General features: G+C 47.0%; 1 protein-coding gene across 3 annotated transcripts in view; it reads right to left on the reverse strand.

The window, feature by feature from the left end:
* Positions 1 to 23,326, reverse strand: part of CTNNA3 (catenin alpha 3) — a 1,001,628-nt gene that overhangs the window by 809,573 nt on the left and 168,729 nt on the right. For 2 of the 3 annotated variants that reach the window (XM_077350756.1, XM_077350758.1), the window contains one exon: positions 11,419 to 11,682. The exons of the other annotated variant lie outside the window; for it this stretch is intronic. In XM_077350756.1, coding sequence (XP_077206871.1) covers positions 11,419 to 11,682 — 264 coding nt within the window. The remainder of the gene's footprint in view (positions 1 to 11,418; positions 11,683 to 23,326) is intronic. 3 annotated transcript variants of the gene reach the window in all.

The following is a 23,326-nucleotide window of genomic DNA, read 5'->3' on the forward strand; positions in this document are numbered from 1 at the left end:
TCCAGCATAAAAACTGGTACTTCTCATAATGGCCAGGCAATTTGTTTAGCCCATAAAGTGGAGCAGGGGCACTGAGAATTATCTTTGGCCTTCAAACTTTCTGATTTGCTTTTTAATAGTTATCTGCAGTAGCACCAAGCACTCCCTGGTGAATTCCTTCCTTCCATATCTGTTCACTTGTACATCAAGTAGCACCACAAAATATTTGAGTCTTGATAAGAGCGCAGGTTGGCATTTTAATTCTTCCAGCAACTTTTATCAAGCCTTAAAGCTCCCTTCATGAAAAATTAAAATTGGACAAAGGTTAAGATAAAGAGCCCTCTTATTAGCCAATTGCTGCTTACCAATAGGCAGCTCATGTGTACTGGGCAAATCTGCATTGATCAGTTCAAAGAACGCCGTAATAATAAAAAAAATCAATGGAAATGGATGAGTGTGTGTAGCGGCAGGCAGATCTGATCAAACAGATTTTCTAATGGGCTGTGCTCGAGTGCTTCGTGCTTCTTGCTCTGGTGGAATTAACAGAACTGTAAGAAGATTGAATGTTTAAATTGAATGCTTAGGGCAGAGCTAGACAGGATGAGGGGAGATTCGTGACTAAATCTCCCACTAGTTTTTAAACTGCAAATAGCAGCCATGAAGCAGGGAAGGCTTGGAGCTTACCAGCAGTTCAATGGCAGTGCAGTTTTAACCTTTTTCTTTGTAGTACTTTTGCAGTCAAAAACCATAGATGCATAAATCAAGGATACTATTTGCCATGCGGGAGAAAATGTTTTTTCCCCTGAGAGGGTGTCAAGGCTAACCGTGGCTTGGTGTGGTAACACAACTGACCCTTGTTCTGCACATCTTGGATAATGCACTTTCAAAACAGATTTTCCTGTTCCACGCAGGCCACCTCTGCATTAGCATTGTCATTTGAATATGCATTTTTAAAGGTTTTTCCATCCATTTCCACATTAAAATCAGTCTTACCACAATTTGTAGAAATTCCCGGTTACAGCAATCCTGTCTGTCAAGGTGAAATCTAATTTGAAGCTGCCCAATGGGCAAATAGAGACATTCAGGTTTTTTCCCATGCCTGCCATTTTAGTTGCTTGTGTACACCCTTTTCCTTGTTGCCATCTAACTCAGCGGTCCGCAACCTTCCGGCTGCCACGGACCACTGCTCCGGAGTGGGGGGAGAGGGCGGCCCGGGGCCCCGCGTATGCGCGGCAGCCCCAGCACAAACACGCATGTGCGGATTTGTCGCGCGTGCGTGTTTGCGCCTGGCGGGGCTCTAAACACGCGTGCACAGCAGTCCACGCATGCGTGTTTGCGCCACCGCCATGCCGGCCAATTAGCGGCCGATTAGCTTGCAGCCTGGCAAGCTTCTCTTCCCCCCCCCCTTTGCGGCTCCCTCTTCCCACCCCCACTCCTGAAACAAGAAGCTTGCCCTGCCGCAAGCTAATTGGCCGCTCGTGGCCTGGCGAGCTTCTCGATTCGGGGGGGGGGGGGAGAGGGAGTCGCGGCCCGGCACCGGGCCACGGCCCGCAGTTTGGGGACCACTGGTCTAACTAACTACCTTTATGAGCATTTATGGTTAAGAGGCATGAATTCACAAGGACCCTAAGATTCAATAGATACAGCCTGATGGTATCATGGGTAGGGTCATGCCTAGGGAGGCCACATTATATTAAATTATTATATTAAGTATTAATATATAGTTAATATATAAAATAATTAATTACGTCAAGAGCACTGCTTCCACACATCGTTAAGTACACACCACATCGTACCTGTGTAGAGTCCCAACCATGTGACTTTGAAGAGGTGGGCTATTTACCCAATTTTTAAAAACTACCCTGAAATGTACTATCATTACACAGCTGGAGAAAGCACAGAAGAGGGCAACCAAGATGTTTAGAGGGTCGTAGCATCTTCCTTATGAAGAAAGGCTAAAACATCTGGGACTTTTCCATTTAGAAGGGAGATGACTAAAGGGTGACATGATCAAAGTTTATAAAAATATGCAAGAGGTGGAGCGAGAAAGAAATATTTTCATCTAGAGCTGGAGCTTGAGGCCATCCAATAAAGGCGATAGGCAGTTCAGGGCAGGCAAAAAGAAATATTTCCCTAAACAGTGTGCTCTTAAAATGTGGAATTTGATTCCAGAAGATGCAGTGATGACCACAAGCACACACAACTTTAAAAGGGGGAATAGATAGACATATGGAGGACTGGTCTATCAGGGGCTAGTAGCCATAGTGACTCAAGAGAACCTCCATGGTTTTGCCCTAAACCCCAGAGCATTACCCTAGCATTCCTGATGTGTCAACATCACTTCCAGGTCACACACACAAATATTCGTTTGAACTGTCTAGACCAGCCTTTTTCAACCTTTTGACCACGGAGAACCCCTGAAATGGTTTGCAGGCTTCAAGGAACCCCAAAAGTGCTGACAGCTGGCCACACCTCCTTGCCATGCCCCTGAAAGTGATATCACCCAGAAACTCCCACTGGATGTGACTAAGCCACTCCCAATGCCACACAGAAAGTGATGTCACCAGGTTTCCCCCTCTCCTCCTACGTCACCAGAACTGGCATGTCTCACCCCACCCCATCCCTACCTACATTTGACTGTTGCGTATTAATATAATCTGCATTGCTAGAGTTGCCAGCCTCCAGGTGTGGCCTGGAGACATCCATGAACCGCAACTGATCTGCGTGGGTAGGTTGTAGTTGGAAAGCTCCCTCTATTACAAGTGATCTTATGGTGACAGAGATCACTTCATCTAGAGAAAAGGGCTGCTTTGGAAGATGAGCTCTGGTATTATACCCCACTGAAGTGCATCCCCTCCCTAATCCCCACCCTCCTCAGGCTCCACACCCCAAATCTCTTGGCATTTTCCAACCCAGAACTGGCAGCTTCAATTTAGTGTGAGCCCCTGTTCAAGGCCTGCACCCAACCATGCTGTGGCAGGTGGCCACCTGAATTTCCAGAAAAGGTCTTGGAATCTCTGGGGAGGTTGTTCTGCTTGCTTGGAACTCCAGAGAATCCCAGAACCCCTAATCTAAACACTGTTTTCACTCATTCAGCCCCTGATTACTTCTTTTTGTGCTATTTTTAGGAGACATGGATGTTCTTCCACAAATTGTTCCACTGCCTGAAGACACAAAGAAATTGATGGCAGAGTGACGTACAAAACCTCTAAGGGCTATTCCGCACCCATAAAATAAAGTGAAAGGCTTACCTTGTGCAGATGCCATATTTTTTGGTGTTTTGCACAACATCACCAGAGTCCCAGCAGCAAACCAGCAGCTATAGTTACGTTTTAAAGTTAAAGTTGGGGAATCCCAAAAAGTGGATTCCCCCAACTACCTGGCATGAGCAAGAGGAGAATACCCAGCAAGCCATACGCCAAGGAAATGAGCGGAGATGAAGTAGTGCTATCTCTGCCTCCAGTGCCTGCCCTCGCACCCGCCTCCCTCTCCCTTCTACCGGGGATGGGGATTTCCTTTTTTTTTAAAGCAAACTGCCTGGAGCAATGAATACGTGTTAAATCACCCAGGCAAAGCAAAAAAAAAAAATTCCCCACCAGTTAACACACAAAGCATGCCCCTCTAAAGTCACCCCCCTAACATCGGGAACAAGATTGCTTCAAGGCTAATGATTAGAAAAGGGGTGGCATTAAAGAAAGCACTATGCATCTATGATTAGATGCACAGGAATCTAAATGGTGAAGTTTTACTTTTAAAAAATTAACTTATATTGTGGGCCCTTTAAACCAAGGAGAAAGGGGATTGGCTGCCTGGCTTGATTGACAGGCGGAGAAGAGTTGTGTGTATAGCGTGTTCCTCTCCTCCACCATTTCAAGCCATCGTGCAGAATGCCCAGAAGTGCAAGAAGGCAGCAGAGGAGAGCGAGAGAGCCAGGAGGTGAGGAATGACCGGAGGTGCATTATTTAATAGCATTGTGCCATGGTGCAGAAATGACCTAAGTCTACCCTTTGGTTTAGAAGCCCTTCCAGCCTTATTGATAGAAATACTGGTTCAGGATTGGCTGTAATTCATCATGGCGGAGACACACACCAGCTTAGACAATGATTTTGCTGTCCCTCAAGCAACCCTGGATTAAGACCCAACAGCAAAAGCAGGCTCTGAGCCCTGGCTTAAATGATCCAAAAGTGTTTAAAAGTTACACTAGAAAGTGACAATGTGCAATGATCTTTGTGCTCAAAGGCAAGTTTGAGCACTAGGATCCATACATTGCATTTCGACTTTCAATGGACTCTGAGATAGCTGCTCTGACTTCTAAGAGCATGTTTGTCTTTAAACAATGAAGACAGAAAACATCCCACATTATAGAAGCTCTCGCTGCATTTGTGCTGTCCATGAGTGAACCAACTCAAATCACAAAGGTTGCCAGCATGCCCAAGGCTTGTCTTCCCTTGAATGGAGTGTTACAGAGTAACTGCTCACCTGCCTTTAGAGGATTTATAAAGTGCAGTCTCAATGGTCTACCACTTTGCAATTTTTTAAATTATTATCATCCCCCTGCTCCATAGCATTCTTAAATTCTTGCCCAGTCCAGAGCTTCAGATTCATCTCACGTTTTCCCAACCTCTAAATTCCACCTTCTTAGGAGTCAACAGTAGGAAGAAAGGCTCATTGAGGAAGCTTTCTCATACATTTCCACACTATAAACATTTAATGAGGTTGGCTCCCGACAGGCTCTTTACTACGTCCATTTATTTCATGGCATTTGTTTTGCAATGCAAAAGCAAGACACAATGAAGGTTATTTCAGGTCCTCGTCCCAAGCCTTCCTCCCTGCCCATAAATAAAGACAAATAAAGAGCATCCTGAAAAGTTTAAATACTCAATACATTTTTTTGCTTTGTCTAACTCAGCGGTAGTCAACCTGTAGTCCTCCAGACGTTCATGGACTACAATTTCCATGAGTCCCTGCCAGCGAACGCTGGCAGGGGCTCATGGGAATTGTAGTCCATGAACATCTCGAGGACCACAGGTTGACTACCCCTAACTCACTCAGCCATGTGCCCTACCTGCAAAAAAAAACAAAAAAGACAGAGAAGTCTAGAAACAAAAGACGTCTAGTGATTCAGTTCAAAGCTTGGGAGGCTACGTGCCAGTCACTGATTGTATGGAGAAGGGGGGCAGGTAAGCTGCTTTTCCCAGCAGCCACCCAGTGCCCCTTCCAAAGCCCCCTGTTTGTCAGGGTGTGTCCTCTGGAGTGGCTCTTTCTACACATGCATGTCAGACCTGGATCTAGTCTCCAAAGTCTGCTCTTATGAAACTTCCAACACATTTAAAGCCGCATAACTCAGATAAATATATGCACAGCAGCTCAGTTTGTAAAACATTCCTTTCCTATTTCTTTAAGCAGCCATAGCTGCATGAGCCTTGACTCTAAGGCATCTGGGTGGATGCCCTCCTTCCCACATTGCACATGCTTTGCTCTTCTGCCACCCAACGAATACCTTGCAAGTGTATGAAACAGCACCCCCCCTCCCATTTTCCCCTCAGAGTTTTTCAGAATGCCTAATTAATGAACAAATCTGTTTGCTCACATACTGGGCAGCAGTAGGAGGGGAACCAAAGAAAAATAGCAAACTCCCATAACATCTAGCTATCCATAAAGTGCCGTTCTAAAAAGATTTTGTTCTTATGAAAATATTGATTCATATTTGAACAATAGACCCATGGTCCCAAGGGCTGCTTGTGCAATGGCAATCCCATGCTAGGAGACCTGATTTACCCAGGAGTTGGTGGTTCTCAAGTTCAGGATGCAGTTGCCTGCTCTTTAAAAATGAGGGTTAAAGACTGCAATGTCCTTTGCCCAGGAGTTGCTTAAGGGTCCTCAGGTGCTAATGGTTGTTCAGAATATCACTGACCATCTTAGGCTAGTATAACAGGTGGGGTATGACAGCAATTTTGGCCTTCAGGTACGGCCAACCTTATATGGAGCTCTCATGGAAGATTATTAGTTGGACCGAGTTGGCAGTCGGAGAACACTCAAGCACTGACAGAACTGCTCTGGTACCCAGTCTGTTTCCAGGCACAATGCAACATGTCAGTTTTCAGCTTTGAAAGCTCTAAATCAGTTCAGTCCCAGATTAATTTAGGGAGCACCCCAGAAGAGAGAGAGATAAACGAGATCTGAACATGCTGGAAAAGTGGACAAATGAAAACAACATGCAATTCAATAAGGTTAAGCGAAGAGTTCTACCTCTGGGTCACAAGAATAAGCAGCATGCAAACTGGATGGGAGATACACTTCTGGGTACAAGTGTGTGTGCATGCGATCTTGGGGTAGTTGTGGACTGTAAGCTAAATATGAGCAGACTGTGTGATGCAGCAGTTGTTGTTGTTAAGTGAGAAGTCATGTCCAACCCTTCGTGACCCCAAGGACAATGATCCTCCAGGCCTTCCTGTCCTCTACCATTCCCCGGAGTCCATTTAAGCTTGCACCGACTGCTTCAGTGACTCCATCCAGCCACCTCGTTCTCTGTCGTCCCCTTCTTCTTTTGCCCTCAATCGCTCCCAGCATTAGGCTCTTCTCCAGGGAGTCCTTCCTTCTCATGAGGTGGCCAAAGTATTTGAGTTTCATCTTCAGGATCTGGCCTTCTAAGGAGCAGTCAGGGCTGATCTCCTCTAGGACTAACTAGTTTGTTCGCCTTGCCGTCCAAGGGACTCGCAAAAGTCTTCTCCAGCGCCAGAGTTCAAAAGCTTCAATTCTTTGATGCTCGGCGTTCCTTATGGTCCAACTTTCACAGCCATACATTGCAACTGGGAAGACCATAGCCTTGACAAGATGCACTTTAGTTGGCAGGGTGATGTCTCTGCTTTTTAGGATGCTGTCTAGATTTGCCATAGCTTTCCTCCCCAGGAGTAAGCGTCTTTTAATTATTATTATTATTATTATTATTATTATTATTATTATTATTATTATTATTATTATTAGATTTATAGCCCGCCACTCCCTTGCGGCTCGTGGCGGGTAACAATATCACAATTCCCCATTAAAACCCCATAAAACAATAATAACATTGCCAATATTGCCGGCATGGCAAGAATGGCAGCACAACTCCCCCCCCTCCCTCCCACTACTAGCGGGTGGAGAGGAGGTCCTGATGATGTTTTGCTTCGGGTCCAGAACCCGAGTCCCCGGGGGAGGCATAGATCTATTATCAGCCCCGGCCTCAACCATAAACCTGGCGGAAGAGCTCCGTCTTGCAGGCCCTGCGGAATGTTGAAAGATCCCGCAGGGCCCGCAGCTCTCCCGGGAGCTCATTCCACCAGGTCGGGGCCAGGACCGAAAAGGCCCTGGCCCTGGTCGAGGCCAGGCGTGCTTCCCTAGGGCTGGGAACGACCAACAGGTTTTCACCCGCAGAGCGCAAGGCCCTGCGAGGGGCATAGGGCGATAGGCGGTCCCTCAGGTATGTGGGTCCCAACTCGCGTAAAGCCTTGAAGGTTAGAACCAGAACCTTGAACCGTATCCGGGCAGCAATTGGCAACCAGTGCAGCTGCCTCAGCACTGGCTGGATGTGGGCCCTCCAAGATGTGCCAGTAAGGACCCTAGCAGCTGCGTTTTGCACTAGCTGAAGTTTCCGGATCAAGGACAAGGGAAGGCCCGCGTAGAGCGAGTTACAGAAATCTATTCTGGAGGTGACCGTTGCATGGATCACTGTGGCTAAGTGTTCGGGGGACAGGTAGGGCGCTAATAGTCGGGCCTGGCGAAGGTGGAAAAACGCCTGGCCCGCTACTTTTTTGACCTGCGCCTCCAAAGTCAGGGAGGCATCAATGGCCACACCCAAGTTCCTGGCCTGGGACGTGATGGTGAGTTGCGTCCCTGCCAGGGTGGGTAAGCGCGCTTCCTGGTCCTGCCCCCTACGTCCCAGCCACAGGACCTCCATCTTGGAGGGGTTGAGTTTCAGGCGACTCTGCTCGAACCATTCTGTCACTGCTTCCAAACATCTGGCGAATGGTTCCGGGGGGGAGTCCGGGCGGCCATCCATGAGGAGATAGAGCTGGGTGTCATCAGCGTACTGGTGGCAACCCAGTCCTAAACTCCGTACCAGCTGGGCCAGAGGGCGCATAAAGATGTTGAATAATGTGGGGGAGAGGACCGCATCCTGAGGGACCCCACAAGGGAGTCTATAGGAACGCGAGAACTCATCTCCCACTGCAACCCTCTGGGTCCGGTCCTGGAGAAAGGAGCGTATCCAGCGTAATGCTGTGCCCCATATCCCCGTGCTGGCAAGGCAGTGGACCAACAGCTCGTGGTCCACGATGACAAAAGCGACCGACAGGTCCAGAAGAACCAGCACTGCCGACCCGCCCTTATCCAGCTGGCGACGGAGGTCATCCAACAGGGCGACCAGCACCGTCTCCACCCCGTGGCCAGGTCGAAAGCCAGACTGATATGGATCAAATGCCAAAGTTTCTTCCAAGAATGCCAGGAGCTGGTCTGCCGCGGCCCTTTCAACCATCTTGCCCAGGAACGCCAAGTGCAACACTGGGCGATAGCTGGCGGGGTCCCGCGGATCCAGCGTAGATTTCTTCAGGAGAGGGTGAACCACTGCCCCCTTCAGCTGCTCAGGGAACTCCCCGGACTCCAGGGAGAGGTTGATAATGTCCCTGAGCTGGCCTCCTATCTTCTGGCCGCCTCCTTTGAGGAGCCATGATGGACAGGGGTCAAGGGGGCAAGTGGTCGCCCTAACTGAGCCTAGCAACTTGTCCACTTCGGATAAAGAGAGCCGTCTGAAGACATCAAACGTCACCTCCAAAGGCGGCCAACAGGCCTCCAGTTCATTTACTGTATTAACTGTGGCGGGAAGATCGTGGCGGAGAGACGAGATTTTGTCCGCAAAATAGCTCGCAAATGCCTCACGGCCGAGTTCCAATTTGCTATTATTTTGGCGCCCCTCAAGGGCGGTAAGGGATCTAACTACCCTAAATAATTGGGCCGGGCGAGAGCTTGCGGACGTGATTTCCGTGGCAAAAAATTAACGTTTTGCCACTTTCACCGCCATCTCATACGCCCTCATAAGCGTGCGATAAGATGTTCTCATAGCTTCGTCGCGAGTCTTCCGCCACACTCGCTCCAGTCGTCTCACTTCCCTTTTCTTCTCCCGTAGCTCCCCGGTGTACCAGGGAGCCCGTTTGAGTCGAGGGCAGAGAGGACATTTAGGGGCGATCTCATCTATAGCAGCTGTCAGGCGGGACTGCCAGTCCGCCACCAAAGCCGCTAGTGAGTCGCCAGGAGGCATCGGGTCCCGCAGAGCATTCCGGAATCCAATTGGATCCATAAGTCTCCGCGGGCGGGCTAGAATGCGCCCGCCGCCCAACTGGGGGGGGTGGTATCCTGAGCCGGGCCCGCCGGGCATAGTGGTCTGACCACGGCACAGCTAAAGCTGTATCCAGATCCACCTCTATCCCAGCGCCGAAAATCAAGTCGAGTATGTGGCCGGCATGATGGGTGGGCCCGGCAACAAATTGCGAAAGCCCTAGTGTCGCCATGGATGACACCAGGTCTCCACCATGGACTGAAGGGGGCACGTTCTTTGCTGCAGTCCCCATCTGCAGTGATCTTGGAGCCCAGGAAAATAAAATCTGTCCCTACTTCCATTTCTTTCCCATCTATTTGCCAGGAATTGAGAGGGCCGGATGCCATGATCTTAGTAAAGAAGCTGTAAAGAAGGCAAATGCAGTCTTGGGCTGTACCAACAGAGGCATCACATTGAAATCGCAAGATGTCACAGTCTCACTGTATACTGCATTGGTCAGAAAGCATCTGGAGTATTGTATGCAGTTCTGGAGGCCTCACTTTATGGACAAATTGAGAGGGTTCAGAGAAGAGCAACAAGGATGATCCAGGGCCTGGGGACCAAGTCCAATGAGGAAAGTTTGAAACTTGGGAATGTTCAGCCTGGAGTAGAGGAGGCTGAGAGGCATGATTGCTCTCAAGTATTTATCCTCTCCCCAATGTTATTTAATATCTTTAAGCACCCTCTGGCCCAACTGGTCCAAAATTATAGGCTAAGTTGCCAGCCGTATACTGATAACACCCAGCTCTCTCTCTTGATAGATGGCCACCTCTATCTTCCCTCAGAATCATTGACCAGTTGCTTGGAAGCAATGCAATCTGGCTCAAGCAAACTCAACTGAAACTCAACTGAAACTCAACCTTTCCAAGATGGAGGTGCTGTGGTTGAGTAGAAAGGGGCCAGCCTGGGTGATGTCTATGGAAGCCCAGGTTGTAAATTAGCTCAGCTGGCATTTTTCCATTTATGCCAAGCAAGTTTACTAGCACATAAACGTAGCTTATGGCGCTCCAGATCTATTGTTAATATGACCTTATACTCTGTCAAGAGATTCTTTTGTAAAGTTAAGCTGGTCCTAAAATATAAAAACCATTGTCCCTTGAAAAAGCCATAAGGCGAAACACGTTGGGACTTGTGTGAAATTATCTAGAATAAAGAATTATTGAAGATAGAAGACTCTATAGAAGTCCATTTTGGATATTCTATTTCCCATATTGGATCCCCAGTGCATTTATATTTATCTATATTTGATTCTTCACTGGGACCCACCCCTCCCGGTTCATTATTTTTGCTATGTCCCCTGAAGAGCACTTCGCTCTGGAAATTCCAACCAATTGGTGGTCCCTGACCCCAAGGAAGTACATTTGGCCTCAACCAGGGCCAGGACATTTTCAGTCCTGGCCCCACCTTGATAAAATGAGCTCCTGGTGGGGATCTGTTGGAGTTGGCACAGTTTCGCCTGCAGGACGGAGTTATTCCAACACACTTTTGGTGTGACTTAATGACTTAATAGAGCCTCTTGTGGCGCAGAGTGGTAAGGCAGTGACATGCTATCTGAAGCTCTGACCATGAGGCTGGGAGTTCAATCCCAGCAGCCGGCTCAAGGTTGACTCAGCCTTCCATCCTTCCGAGGTCGGTAAAATGAGTACCCAGCTTGCTGGGGGGTAAACGGCAATGACTGGGGAAGGCACTGGCAAACCACCCCTTATTGCGTCTGCCATGAAAATGCTAGAGGGCGTCACCCCAAGAGTCAGACATGACTTGGTGCTTGCACAGGGGATACCTTTACTTTTTAATGACTTAATAACATCTTTGGCCCTCCCTGACCTCCACTGAGAGACATCGAGTCTGGAGATTTATCGGCAGTGAATATCTGGGGGCTGCTATTGCTTAATGCTGCTAAATGGTTCCTTATGTTTTATATTGTTACTTGTCAATATTATTGCATTGATTTTTAATTTGCTATTAATTTTAACCTAACACGTACACCGCCCTGAGCCATACTGGGAGAGCGGCATAGAAATTTAATAAAGAATAACAAGAGAAGGCACAGCGTGTTGCCAAGTACACCGCAATGCTACGTATCCACCTACCTCGAGTTCAGCCAGGGCACTGCCGAGCGTGGCTGATGGCGACGCTGGCGGAACCTTTGGGTGACTAATTCCTTGAGAAGCATCCGAAAGGGCATCCAGCGCATTCTGTACTTGGTCGCAAACCGCATTCTTGCTGGCTGCAAGAGAGGCCACGTCCGAATGTTCCAAGCAAGCGGAACAAATTGAATGGAGGAGAGCGGAATTCTCCTTCAGAGAAGCACGTGCGGCTGCCATGACATCCCGCTGATTGTTTGATTTTAAATCCTGTCAGGGAAAGGCACAAATGGGGGAGAGGGGGTTGATATTTCTTTTTTTAAAAACACCTTAAAGACCGGTAATATAGCAAAACGTTATTTCCATCTGATCTGTATCCACTACAGAAAAGAAACACATAAATTCAACAAAGGTTGATCTGCTGAGTTCTCTCTCGCGCACATTTTCCTGCTCGTTTATAAAATGCCTTGGGTGAAAAGGGAAATAAATAAATTCTAGGTAAGGAAGGGGGACACTTAGAAAAAGAAAGCATTCCAAGTAATTCACAAGAACTGTTTCGCCGGACTTCATGAAGGCTGGTGAGAGCCATTACCTGCAATCAGTTAGGATGGTAGAATTGCCATTCTGCCTCCTTCTTACTCAGGGTTAGGAGATGAGGGAACAGCTGTGGAAAGGGGGCACACTTTCTCATCTCTGCACCACCCCTCTCAAGAGTGAATTCTCCTCCAGCCCTCTTAACTATGGTGATGGGGAATATCAATACCAAATTTAACCACAGCTAATATTAATCAAGTGATCTACTTTACAGGCAAGACATTGTAGCTAAAGGTTCATCTCAAATCCAGTGAGGATTTACTAAGGATTGAAGTATGTGTGTGTTTGTATATAGATGATACACAGAAAAAGAACAGTTTGTTTTTATACCCCACTTTTCACTACCCAAAGGAATCTCAAAGCAGCTTACAATCACATTCCCTTCCTCTCCCCACAATAGAAACCCAGTGAGGTCGGTGGGCTTCAGAGAGCTCTAACAGAACTTCTGTCAGAGAACTGCTCTAACCCAGTCAAGGTCACCCAGCTGGCTGCATGTAGGGGAGTGGGGAATCAAACCCAGTTCTCCAGATCAGAGGCCACCATTCTTAACCACTACAGAGAGAGGGAGGGAGAGTGCACTTCACACAGAAAATATAAAAAGGTTTATCCTTGCTTCTTTCTGGATTGGTTGTTTGGGTTGTTTTCCCTTTTTGCTCCTCAATCACATTATTTGTTGTTGCACAGGTCCTTCATCCCATCATGGCAGCACAACAAGAATGTGTCTAGCCCAGGACAGGAGGCCTGAGTCCACATCAGCTCTTGAACTATGCTTGAGATGCGGCAACAATTCCAGTGTGATTGTTTTTATATCCCTTCCCTAACCTAAATGCTTTTGAAGCATATCCGTTATAGACATATTAACCTTTAAAACATTAAGAAGACTTTGAGCTTCAATGCGACAAAGTTTCCTCGTAATGATACTCTGCGAGAATCCCAACACCCTCTAGAAATGCACCGATAGCCACCAGGATGCCACGCTTCAGTTGGCAAAGTATTAGAGGCTCATGATTTTCATTTCCAGGACTCCCCCTCAGGCACACCCCTGCCTGTATTCTAGTAATGCTTGAACAGAAGTCAGAATGAAGAATAGATTATCATATCTTCAATTGTTATCTTTACACCGCTCCACAGAAGTGGTATAAATAAAAGGGTAAGGGATGTGGGGGTGGGCTCAGTCCGGGATGGGGGGGCCAACGATTGGCCCATTGGCCCCGGAATGACAAGCAGAGGGGCCAGCACGCCTCCTGATTGGCCCCCAGACTGCCATTCCCACCAGACTGCAATTCCCACCAGACCACCCCACCAACTCCCACGCCTGCCTGCAGCCACGTGCCACCATTACTCCACTCGCCACCCATGCTACAGGTAGGCGGACAGAGACGCGCATGCCGCGGATCCTTCCACCCCATCCTGCCCCCTTCCCAAAAGCCTTCCCTCTCCCCGACAACTGCACTCCGGCTCTAGCGACCGCCCTGACATGCCCCCCTCCCCGGAGCCCCGGGGGGAGACACGCATGTCCAGCCCCTTCCAGCCCCATCCTGCCGCCAGGTGCCCACGGGTCGCGCCAATGGTGGCCCCTGCTGTGGCACAGATCGCTGACCAGACCACTGCCCAGGTTGCCAGGGGAGCAGCACCTGCGTCCCAGCCCTGCCCCCTTGCCTTTTGATCTCCACTCCACCACTGGACTGCCTCTGCTGACTGCGACAACTCGTGGCTCTCGCCAGGGGCGGGGGGGCCCCGTGTGTCCCCTGCCCCTTCCAGCCCCGTCCTAGCACCCATTGCATTACTGCGTGCAATGGGCTCTGTTTCTAGTCTATCATAATCTATCTATCATGGCTTCAGCAACCCCAATCTGACCAATCTGTGGAGTTATGGTTGAAATGTTGATAGTTAAGCACTGAATACTTAAATGTTCAATGTTGTTGTAATTGATCTGATGCAGTTACTGAATTCTCATTATATCTGTTTTATTATTGGATTTCATGTTCCCAGCGATTCTTTCCTTAGCCACAAGGGAGGGCGGTATACAAATGTAAGAAATAAAATTAATAAATAAACTAGCCCCCCCCCCCCCAAGTGATCATGCTGTTTTTCTTAATAGCATTTGCTGTATGAGTTCTGGCTTTAAGTTTAAGATTTTTATAAAAATAATCAGATTAACAGCCTCTTAAAGAATTGCATTCGTTCATATCAGCCTTTCTCAACTTTTTTACCATTGAGAAAACTCTGAAACCTTCTTCAGGCTTCAAGAAACTCCAGAAGTGGCATGATGGTGCAGAATATGGTTGGAAAGCAGAGCTGTGTATATGCCCAACCCAGGCCCCTTCCCTTCCCAATCCTTCCCAATCATTGGCTATTTTGGGAGGGGGGGCTTCAACAAATATGGTCATATCACCCAATAAATGTTTAACAAATTAAAACATATATTAAAAATTAATTCCACTTGGGAAACCCTTCCAGAGCCATCAAGCAACCCCAGGGTTTCAAGAAACCCTGGCTGAGAATGTCTCCTTCAAATGATACTGGGTTAAAATCTCTCTGGATCTTGGCACCTGATCTAATTCACACTGGTTGGTTGTATTGTTTAGATTCACGTGCAGTGGTCAAGGAAACACAAACAAAAAATCTATCCAATTAATGTTGCCAATTTCCAAGAGGGAGGGACCTGGAGTTCTTCCAGAATTACAGATGATCACCAAGCTACAGAGACCATTTCCTTGTGTAAGGTCCTCAACAGTCTCATTACCACAGATACAAAAACATTCAGATACAAGGGAATGAAGAAATCAGCCATTGAAGACTATGATCAGAAGAAGAAGAAGAAAAAGAAGAAGCGTTGGTTCTTATATGCCGCTTTTCCCTACCCGAAGGAGGCTCAAAATGGCTTACAGTCGCCTTCCCTTTCCTCTCCCCACAACAGACACCCTGTGAGGGAGGGGAGGCTGAGAGAGCCCTGATATCACTGCCCGGTCAGAACAGTTTTATCAGTGCCGTGGCGAGCCCAAGGTCACATGTGTGGGCATGTACACAGCTCTGCTTCCCAACCATAGTCTGCATTATCACACCACTTCTGGGGTTTCTTGAAGCCTGAAGAGTGTTTCATGAGCCTCTGAACAGTAAAAAAGTTGGAAAAGGCTGGATTACATCAATATGAATCACTGCATCCATGTGGTAAATCCAGTCTTGTAGATCCTCTAGCTCTTAGTAGATCATCAGGAATAAAGTATTGCGGTCAAATTAAGCTGAAATACTCAGAATGAGCAGAAATGGGAATACAGTTTGTTCTCCAATGTTGGACCCTTATCACAGAGGCAGTTTCAGCTAGTTTCTGCCTCAGCAACATCAGCATGTAACTTCCTGCCCATATTTCCATCTCGGTAAGCTTTTTACAAATGTGCACAAAGTTACTCAGCCCCACACTATGATGTTCAGGCACAGAGGCCAATATTGAGACAAGAGCTCCTCCACCAGGCATTTGCTTGAGGCCGACCGACCCAAAAACACCTGCTGCCCCCCCCAGAGATCCCCCTTCCATGCCCAAAAAATCCAACCTACCCAAGGCTGTGTCAGTGTCCCTGTTAAAATATTGTTCTGGTTGACATGTTATATTATGATTGCTATACTTGTTATATTTGTTGCAATGTTCTATGTAGTTACCCCATGATGTTCTATGTAAACCACCCAGAGCCATATGGAAGGGCGGTATAAAAATCTTAATTAAATAAATAAATAGGTTTTCTGAAAGCTGAACACACACATCTACCTTTTTCCTGGGGAAATCCCCAAGTTAGGCAGGGAGTTTCCCAGGTGTCCATGGGTCTAATTAAGATCAGGACCATGGTCTATTGAGAATAGGGGAGCCCCAAGGGCCATTTACCCCACAGTAGGCTGCAGGTATACTGATGAGCTTCATATTACATTTTTACATATTACATTTTTACAAAAAGGAAACTTTATCTTCTCCCTGAATTGTTTCAGGTCAAGGAAATGAGGGAGTGGTCCAACTCTCCTCTCTCTGCACAACATGGTCCCAAGCCAAATCAGATCTCCTTGTACCTGAGAAACATAGAATTCCCCCACCTTAGGGACATTCCTGGCAAAAATGTAGCTTATGTTTTTATTGTTAAGCTATAACTTTATCAGGACTACCATATTGTTAATGTTTACAGGAGGCTATTTAAGGGGGGAAGCTCTGACCATGAGGCTGGGAGTTCGATCCCAGCAGCCGGCTCAAGGTTGACTAAGCCTTCCATCCTTCCGAGATCGGTAAAATGAGTACCCAGCTTGCTGGGGGGTAAACGGTAATGACTGGGGAAGGCACTGGCAAACCACCCCGTATTGAGTCTGCCAAGAAAACACTAGAGGGCATCGCCCCAAGGGTCAGACATGACTCGGTGCTTGCACAGGGGATACATTTATAAGATATTTAGCAAAAGTGCAAACAATTAATATATTTATTTCTGAATTTTTTAGGTCACCCCTCTCTGACAACTGTATCAGGGCAGCTAACATCACTAAAACCATATACAGACTTTTCTTAAATTGCATAAAAACCATTTACAAAATACCTCAAAGCTCCTGAAAGGTGGGGGGGAGGAGGAGGAGTTGGTTCTTAAATGCCACTTTTCTCTACCCTAAGGAGTCTCAAAGTGGCTTACAGTCACCTCCCCTTTCCTCTCCCAACAACAGACACCTTGTGAGGGAGGTGAGGCTGAGGGAGCCCTGATATAACTGCTTGGTCAGAAGACCTTTATCAGTGGTGTGGCAAGCCCAAGGTCATCCAGCTACTGCATGCGGAGTAGCACAGAATCGAACCCTGCTCGCCAGATTAGAGGTCTGTGCTCCTAACCACTACACCAATATAAGACACTCTGTCACAAACTCCACATGAACCTAGGGCCAGGTAAATTCAAAATAAATTCTTTGGGATTCAGGTGGAGGGGGTAAGGTGCGGGGGGGCAGGGAGGGCAAGGGGAAGGCATTATTGATGTCACCAGGTGCTGCCGTCAGCCTCAACCATACACCTGGTGAAGGGACACCATTTTACAGGTCCTTTGGAACTCTGAGAGCTCCAAAAGGGCCTGGATCTCTGTTAGCAGCTCATTTCACCAGGCTGGATCCAGGACCGAAAAACCTTGACTCTAGTCGAGGATAGTCACAATTCTTTGGGGCTAGACAATACCAGCAAGTTAGTATTCACTGAGCAGAGAGGTCTTTGGGGGACATACTCAGAGATGTGGTCCCTCGGAAATTCCTCTTCCACCTGAATTTAATATCCCCCCCCCCCAAAAAAGGGGCTTTGTGTAACCAGCAAATATTTACAGTCTGCAAGCCCATGAAGGAAAAAAAGTCTTAAGCCCTTGAGTCCTGTACTGAATGTTAATACATTTATATATGATAGATTTAGTACAAGAACTGAGAACAAATGACTTTCAGCAGCTGCACTCTGGACCTATAAATCGCTCTTAGTACTCCAAAATCCATACAAAGGAAGAACAGCTGTATAATTTACAACATCAGCATTTGTCAAGGAAAAGCTGAAAAGCACAGGTCCTTCTTTCCCAGCGTGAGAAGGCAGTTTCCTAGAAAAAATAATAAAAATAGTCTTTGCAAAGGATCTGCTCGAGTATAAATGTATTTATTCCACTTTCAAATTGCTACTTGGAATGCATCATCCTCTTTAGCCCCCGTCAGATTTTAAGTGAAATTAAAAGCGCATCAGCGGCATCAAGGGATTTTTAATATGTAGTTAAGAGGGCTTAAAAGTCATTCACATTTACCTGCTTATGCCCTCCTGCAGCTGGGCTCTCGTCAAGCAAGAGAAGCTAAAGTGATTTCCCAGAGACCCAAGCCACACAACAAGCATATGGGTAAAGAAGATATTTGACAGAACTTTAATTTCATTCAGCCACATTCCCCATCCATTATTTTGCCGACAGAACCTAACACAAACATTTTGTACTTACACTTCGGGTTGTGCCCCGCTTTGCCATTGTGGCTCACCTCCAGATAATGAAGCACTTGCTCCTTGAATTATGCAGCCGTGCCATCAGCCTCCCCCAAAAAAGGTTAGTTTCAGTTGAACGGATTTTAGATAAACCCATAGCATTAGTATTTTTAGCATTTTGCCAGCAACAGAGTGTTCAAAAAATAACTCCTGGCCATGCGCAGGGTTGCCACAGTTATGCTGCTTTCCATAGTTAAGGCTGATTGACAGGGCTGATTGGCCATCTCCTAAAATCCTCTGGAGAGCTCTTATCCTACTCCTCCCCACCCCCCAATAACCAGAAGGCATCCAATGCCCTATGAGGGAGCGCATATGACGGAGTGTCTGGAACTGGCAAGGGTACTTCTCATGCATGAACAAACAAAATTTGTGGTCACATCGATTCAGCAAGCAGGGCCCATCTTAATTACCCAGCCTGGAATGTTGCCTATCAGCCCATTAGTATTCTGGACAGCAGATCTAGTGACCAGCCCAGTAGACCGACATTACCCATGACCTCATCCACGCTACAGAGCTTGAGATATTGCCTGGATTGAGGCGTGCTTTCATTGCATTGAAGATTCCTACACATGCAGTCACGACATATCAGCCCATTTTTATCTATCTATCTACCTACCTACCTACCTACCTATCTGTTATTCTTTTACCTGCTGCTCTCAAAAATCATCTCATGGCAGGTTACAATTAAAAAGTAAAACTCTGGTACATAAAAATTAAAACCATTAAACTGGTTAACAACAGACTCCAGCAGCGAGAAAGTAAAAACTCCACCCCTTCAGATCTTCCCGTATCCCCCTGCCCTTCAGTCCAGTGCCTCAGGGCTCAGATTCCCAGGGCTGCCGATTGAACTTAACATGATTCTTCTTAGTTGTTAGTTACGGAATTGTGGAGGGCCCCCTCGATCTCCCGCACCCTAGTCTCAGACAAAGACCTGGTGGAAGAGCTCTGTTTTACAGGCCCTGAGAAAGCTCCTGTAGGGCCCTCAGCTCTTCCAGGAGCATATTTCGCCAGGTCGGGGACAGCCCTGGTTGAGGCCAAGTGAACCTCCCATGGACCAGGAATCCCCAACAGGTTAGTACCTGCAGAGCACAAGACCCCATGGAGAGGATAAGGTGATAGATGGTCTTCAGATATGTGGGGCCCAGACCACAAAGGGCCTTGAAGGTTAAAACCAGAACTTTGAACTTGATCCAGGCTGTGACTGGAAACCAGTGCTGTTGCCTCAGCACCAGCTGGATGTGGGCCCTCCACGATATTCCAGTGAGGAACCTAGCCACTGCATTTTGCACCAACTGCAATTTCCAGGTCGAGGACAAGGGAAGGCCTGTGTAGAGCAACTTAAAGAAATCAATCCTGGAGGTGACTGTCACATGGATCTCTGTGGCCAGGTGCTACAGGGACAGATAGGGTGCTAGTAACCTCGCCTGGCGGAGATGGAAAAATGCCAGGCATGCTACTCTTGTGACCTGCACCTCTATAGTAAGGGAGGCATCCAGAATCACTCCCAAATTCCTAGTATAGGGTGTGATGTTAAGTTGCCAGGTCGGTCAAGCACACTTCCTGGTCTGCCCCCTTCCTCCCTAGCCACAGGACCTCCGTCTTAAAGGGGTTGAGTATCATGCAACTCTGCTCTAACCACCCAGCTGTGGCTTCCAAACAGCTGGCAAATGTATCCAGGGGGAGTCCAGGCAGCCATCCATGAGGAGATAGAGCTGGGTGTCATCTGCATACTGATGACAACATGATCCAAAACTCTAGACCAGCTGAACCAAAGGGCACATAAAGATGTTGAAAATTGTGGGGGAGAGGACTGCCCTCTGAGGAACCCCACATGGGAGTTGAAAGCAGCATGACAATTCTTCCCCCACTGTGACCCCCTGTCTGATTCCGAGAGCAGCCACTGAAGGGTGGTCCCACAAAGCCCAGCCCGGGTGAGGTGATGGGCCAATAACTTATGGTCAACCACATCAAATATGGCTGACAGATCTAACATTACGAGAGCATTATGGTCATGTTTAGGCTGTAGGCAGGTCTGCCTGGCACCTGTTTCATCAGGTGTCTCCATGCATACCTTCATGCAACAAAGAAAGCTGTTTGTTGCTTTTGTTCAAATGTAAATCAAATGTCAGAAGTTCCATAGTTGAAATTTCCCAAATATTTCAAAATTCGGTTTTGAAGATTAATCTTAAAACTTCAATAATAACCTATCCAGTCTTGGGCTGGGTACTCACAAGGTACAGTCAAGTTCCTCCACTTAATAATTTGAGACCATTACCTTATTTATCTAATCTTGTTTTCCCAGAACATAGGAGATCATTTACTCTCTTACGATATAACATGCTCCCATCCGCTTTTAGGGAAGGCTTAGTCAAAAAAATACCCATCTGTGATCGTTTATGCATCTGCCAGGATGGGAGCATTGAGACATCTGAACATGTATTACTCCAATGTAGGCTATACCAGGGGTCCCCAACACCCGGTCTGCGGCCCGGTAATGGTCCGTAAAGGCCATCATACCGGGCCGCCAGCAGCCGCGCCTGCCTCCCCCACCCCCGCAGCGAGAGGGGGGAAAAGAGGCTGTCACGGCAACCGGCGCAGCAGCTACACAAACGCGCACGCACGGAACTGCCACGCTTGCACGTTTGCGCCCCCTGGTGGCCAAAACGCGCATGCACGGCAACTCTGCACATGCGTGTTAGTGCCACCTGGTGGCCAAAACGCGCATGCGCAGCAGTTGGGCATGCGCGTTTATGAGCAACTGCGGCAGCCGGGCCGCTGGCTCTCCCCCACCCCCGGAGGCGGCCCCCGACCAGAAGAAGGTTGGGGACCGCTAGGCTATACGATCAATTCTGGGGAGAACTTATATCTTCCCTACAGAATAAGCCCAACTCAGAGGCTATCACAGACATGTTGTCAGACAAAAGCACAGAAATAACTTCTGTTGTGGCCAGATTTGCTTGGAGAGCAATCAAAACAAGGAAGAGCTGGTTGGATTTGGAGCAACTTAGGTAGAGATAGTCTCAATCGCTTGAGATAATGCTTGTGAGTTATAAAACCAGAACGATTCTTATAGCTGGAATGTTTTTACCTTTTATAATATTTAAGTTATCAATGATTCTTTTATCTTGTTAATGCCAGATGTTTTTTATGTATCTTGTAATTTGACTACTGGTCTAGTACCGTAATAATAAAGACTTGACTTGACTACAGTCAAGTTGAAGCAGGGACGCTAAAAGATGAAGCCACCATCAGCAGAGAGGGGAGACAGGAGCTGTGAAGCTTGATCCAAAGTCTTATAGAGCCAGACCTTCATCTGATGCCACAGGTAGCATTAGCCCCACAACAGCTCATTCTCTACTGCAAAACACCCTCAACAAAGGGGACACAACAAAGGGCATATAAAATCCGTCTCGTAAAGCTTCCTATTTGGGGTTAATTCTCATGTCTGTAAGGTATTGTAGGGATGGGGAAAGTTTGAACAAGAAAGTGACTGGCAGGAGAAGGGTCAATTATCCTCTCACTGTGAAACACACATTCTTATGCTTTATAAACAAAAAGAGCTTTTGGACTATCATTTCTCTAGATTCATTTGTTCATTCATTCGATTTTACCCACCTGCACTCTGTCATGGCTGGCTTGTGGCAGCTCACAAGTTCAAATTAATACACAGATATTAAAATCATCATAAAAATTTAAAACAGCCTAATAACCCAAGAGCCAGCTTGGTGTAGTGGTTAGGAGTGTGGACTTCTAATCTGGTGAGCCGGGTTTGATTCCTTGCTCCCCCACATGCAGCCAGCTGGGTGACCTTGGGCTCGTCACAACACTGATAAAGCTGTTCTGACCCAGCAGTAATATCAGAGTTCTCTTGGCCTCACCCACCTCACAGGGTGTCTGTTCTGGGGAGAGATAAGGGAAGACAAATGTAAGCTGCTTTGAGACTCCTTTGGGTAGGAGGTGGCATATAAGAACCAACTCCTCCTCCTCCTCCTCCTCCTTCTTCCATCTCTTTTTCTTCAATGGCAGCATCATTTCCCGAGATCAACAATAATGAAACATGTTCTACAGCCAGCTCCACGATTGTACCAGTATAGCTAGTTAGTCTGTTAGTTTATTGGGCCATTCATGTGGCCCCGGCTTTTCCCCAACACCATCAAGATGCAACCGGGGAGCATTTGGGCAGATGGCACAATGGCTCAGTGGTCACCATGACTACTAAACATGCAGAAGGTCCCAGGTTCAAGCCCCAGCATCTCCAGTGAAAAGGATTGGGTTGTAGGTGATGTTAATGAGACACATGAGACCCTGGAGAATCACTGAGTAGCCAAAGATTTCAATCAGTGAAAGGCAGCTTCATGTGTTCAGCAGCACATGATATGCAAAAGCTACTTGGCTACTAGAACCATTTAAATGTATCACTAAGTAGAAAAATCAGAACCCACATCCCAGTTTGACCTTAACAGGTCAAGCACATGAAGTCAAAGAGTCATTAAGAGGCATTTTTCACTCCAAATACACCTCAGTTCTTTGGTGGCTTCTTCCACCTCCCACAGCATTTGCTTATTTTCTCTAAACATCAACATGATAGAGACAAATACTCCCCTGTTTTCTAGTAATGCCAGACAATTGGCAACAAATCACAACTACTAATATTTTATGACCAGGGAAAAGCCATTCTCACAGAAAAACGCCTACTGAAAGTACTTTAGCCAATATAAAAGAAATGCGATATCTCCTGTTGTTTGTTGGTAAATCTAGATTATATAATGGTTTAAGTGCTTCTAAAGAATCTCTTACTTCTCCAATTGGACTGGTAAAATCTCATTAATATTAACTGCAGCCCAGCTCCAGACAGGCCATAAATTAAACTGTACAATCGTCAGTAAATGGATTTGGAGCTCAAAATGAAGATTAAGGCTGACGAAATGCAGCTTTTTGAACCAAGAAGGAGAGCTTAACCATTTTTAAAGTGCCTTCTGAAGCCGTTAGCTAAGACGCCACCATCAACGATCCCAGGGCAATATTTACTTCTTCAGGATGTGTGCCGATACATCAGCCCTCATGATTCCAAATAACCCTTCTGAAAGGGATGGAAGGGAAGTGGCTCTTAATCAGTGTTTTATTCTTTTCTTCATTTGATTAAGAAGACCTGTGTTAACTCTTTGTATATATGGAACTGAAATACAATATCAAATCACCCAGAAGTCATTAAAGCAGGGTATGATCAAAATATGCGTGGTATGCCATTTTCTGTCTCCACGGAAGTGCCGCAGATAGCCCCGTGGAGGGGGTTGGATGAATAAAATCTAGTCA

The sequence above is a fragment of the Paroedura picta genome, chromosome 8 (assembly GCF_049243985.1).
Source record: "Paroedura picta isolate Pp20150507F chromosome 8, Ppicta_v3.0, whole genome shotgun sequence".
In the NCBI taxonomy this organism is placed as follows: Eukaryota; Metazoa; Chordata; class Lepidosauria; order Squamata; family Gekkonidae; genus Paroedura; species Paroedura picta.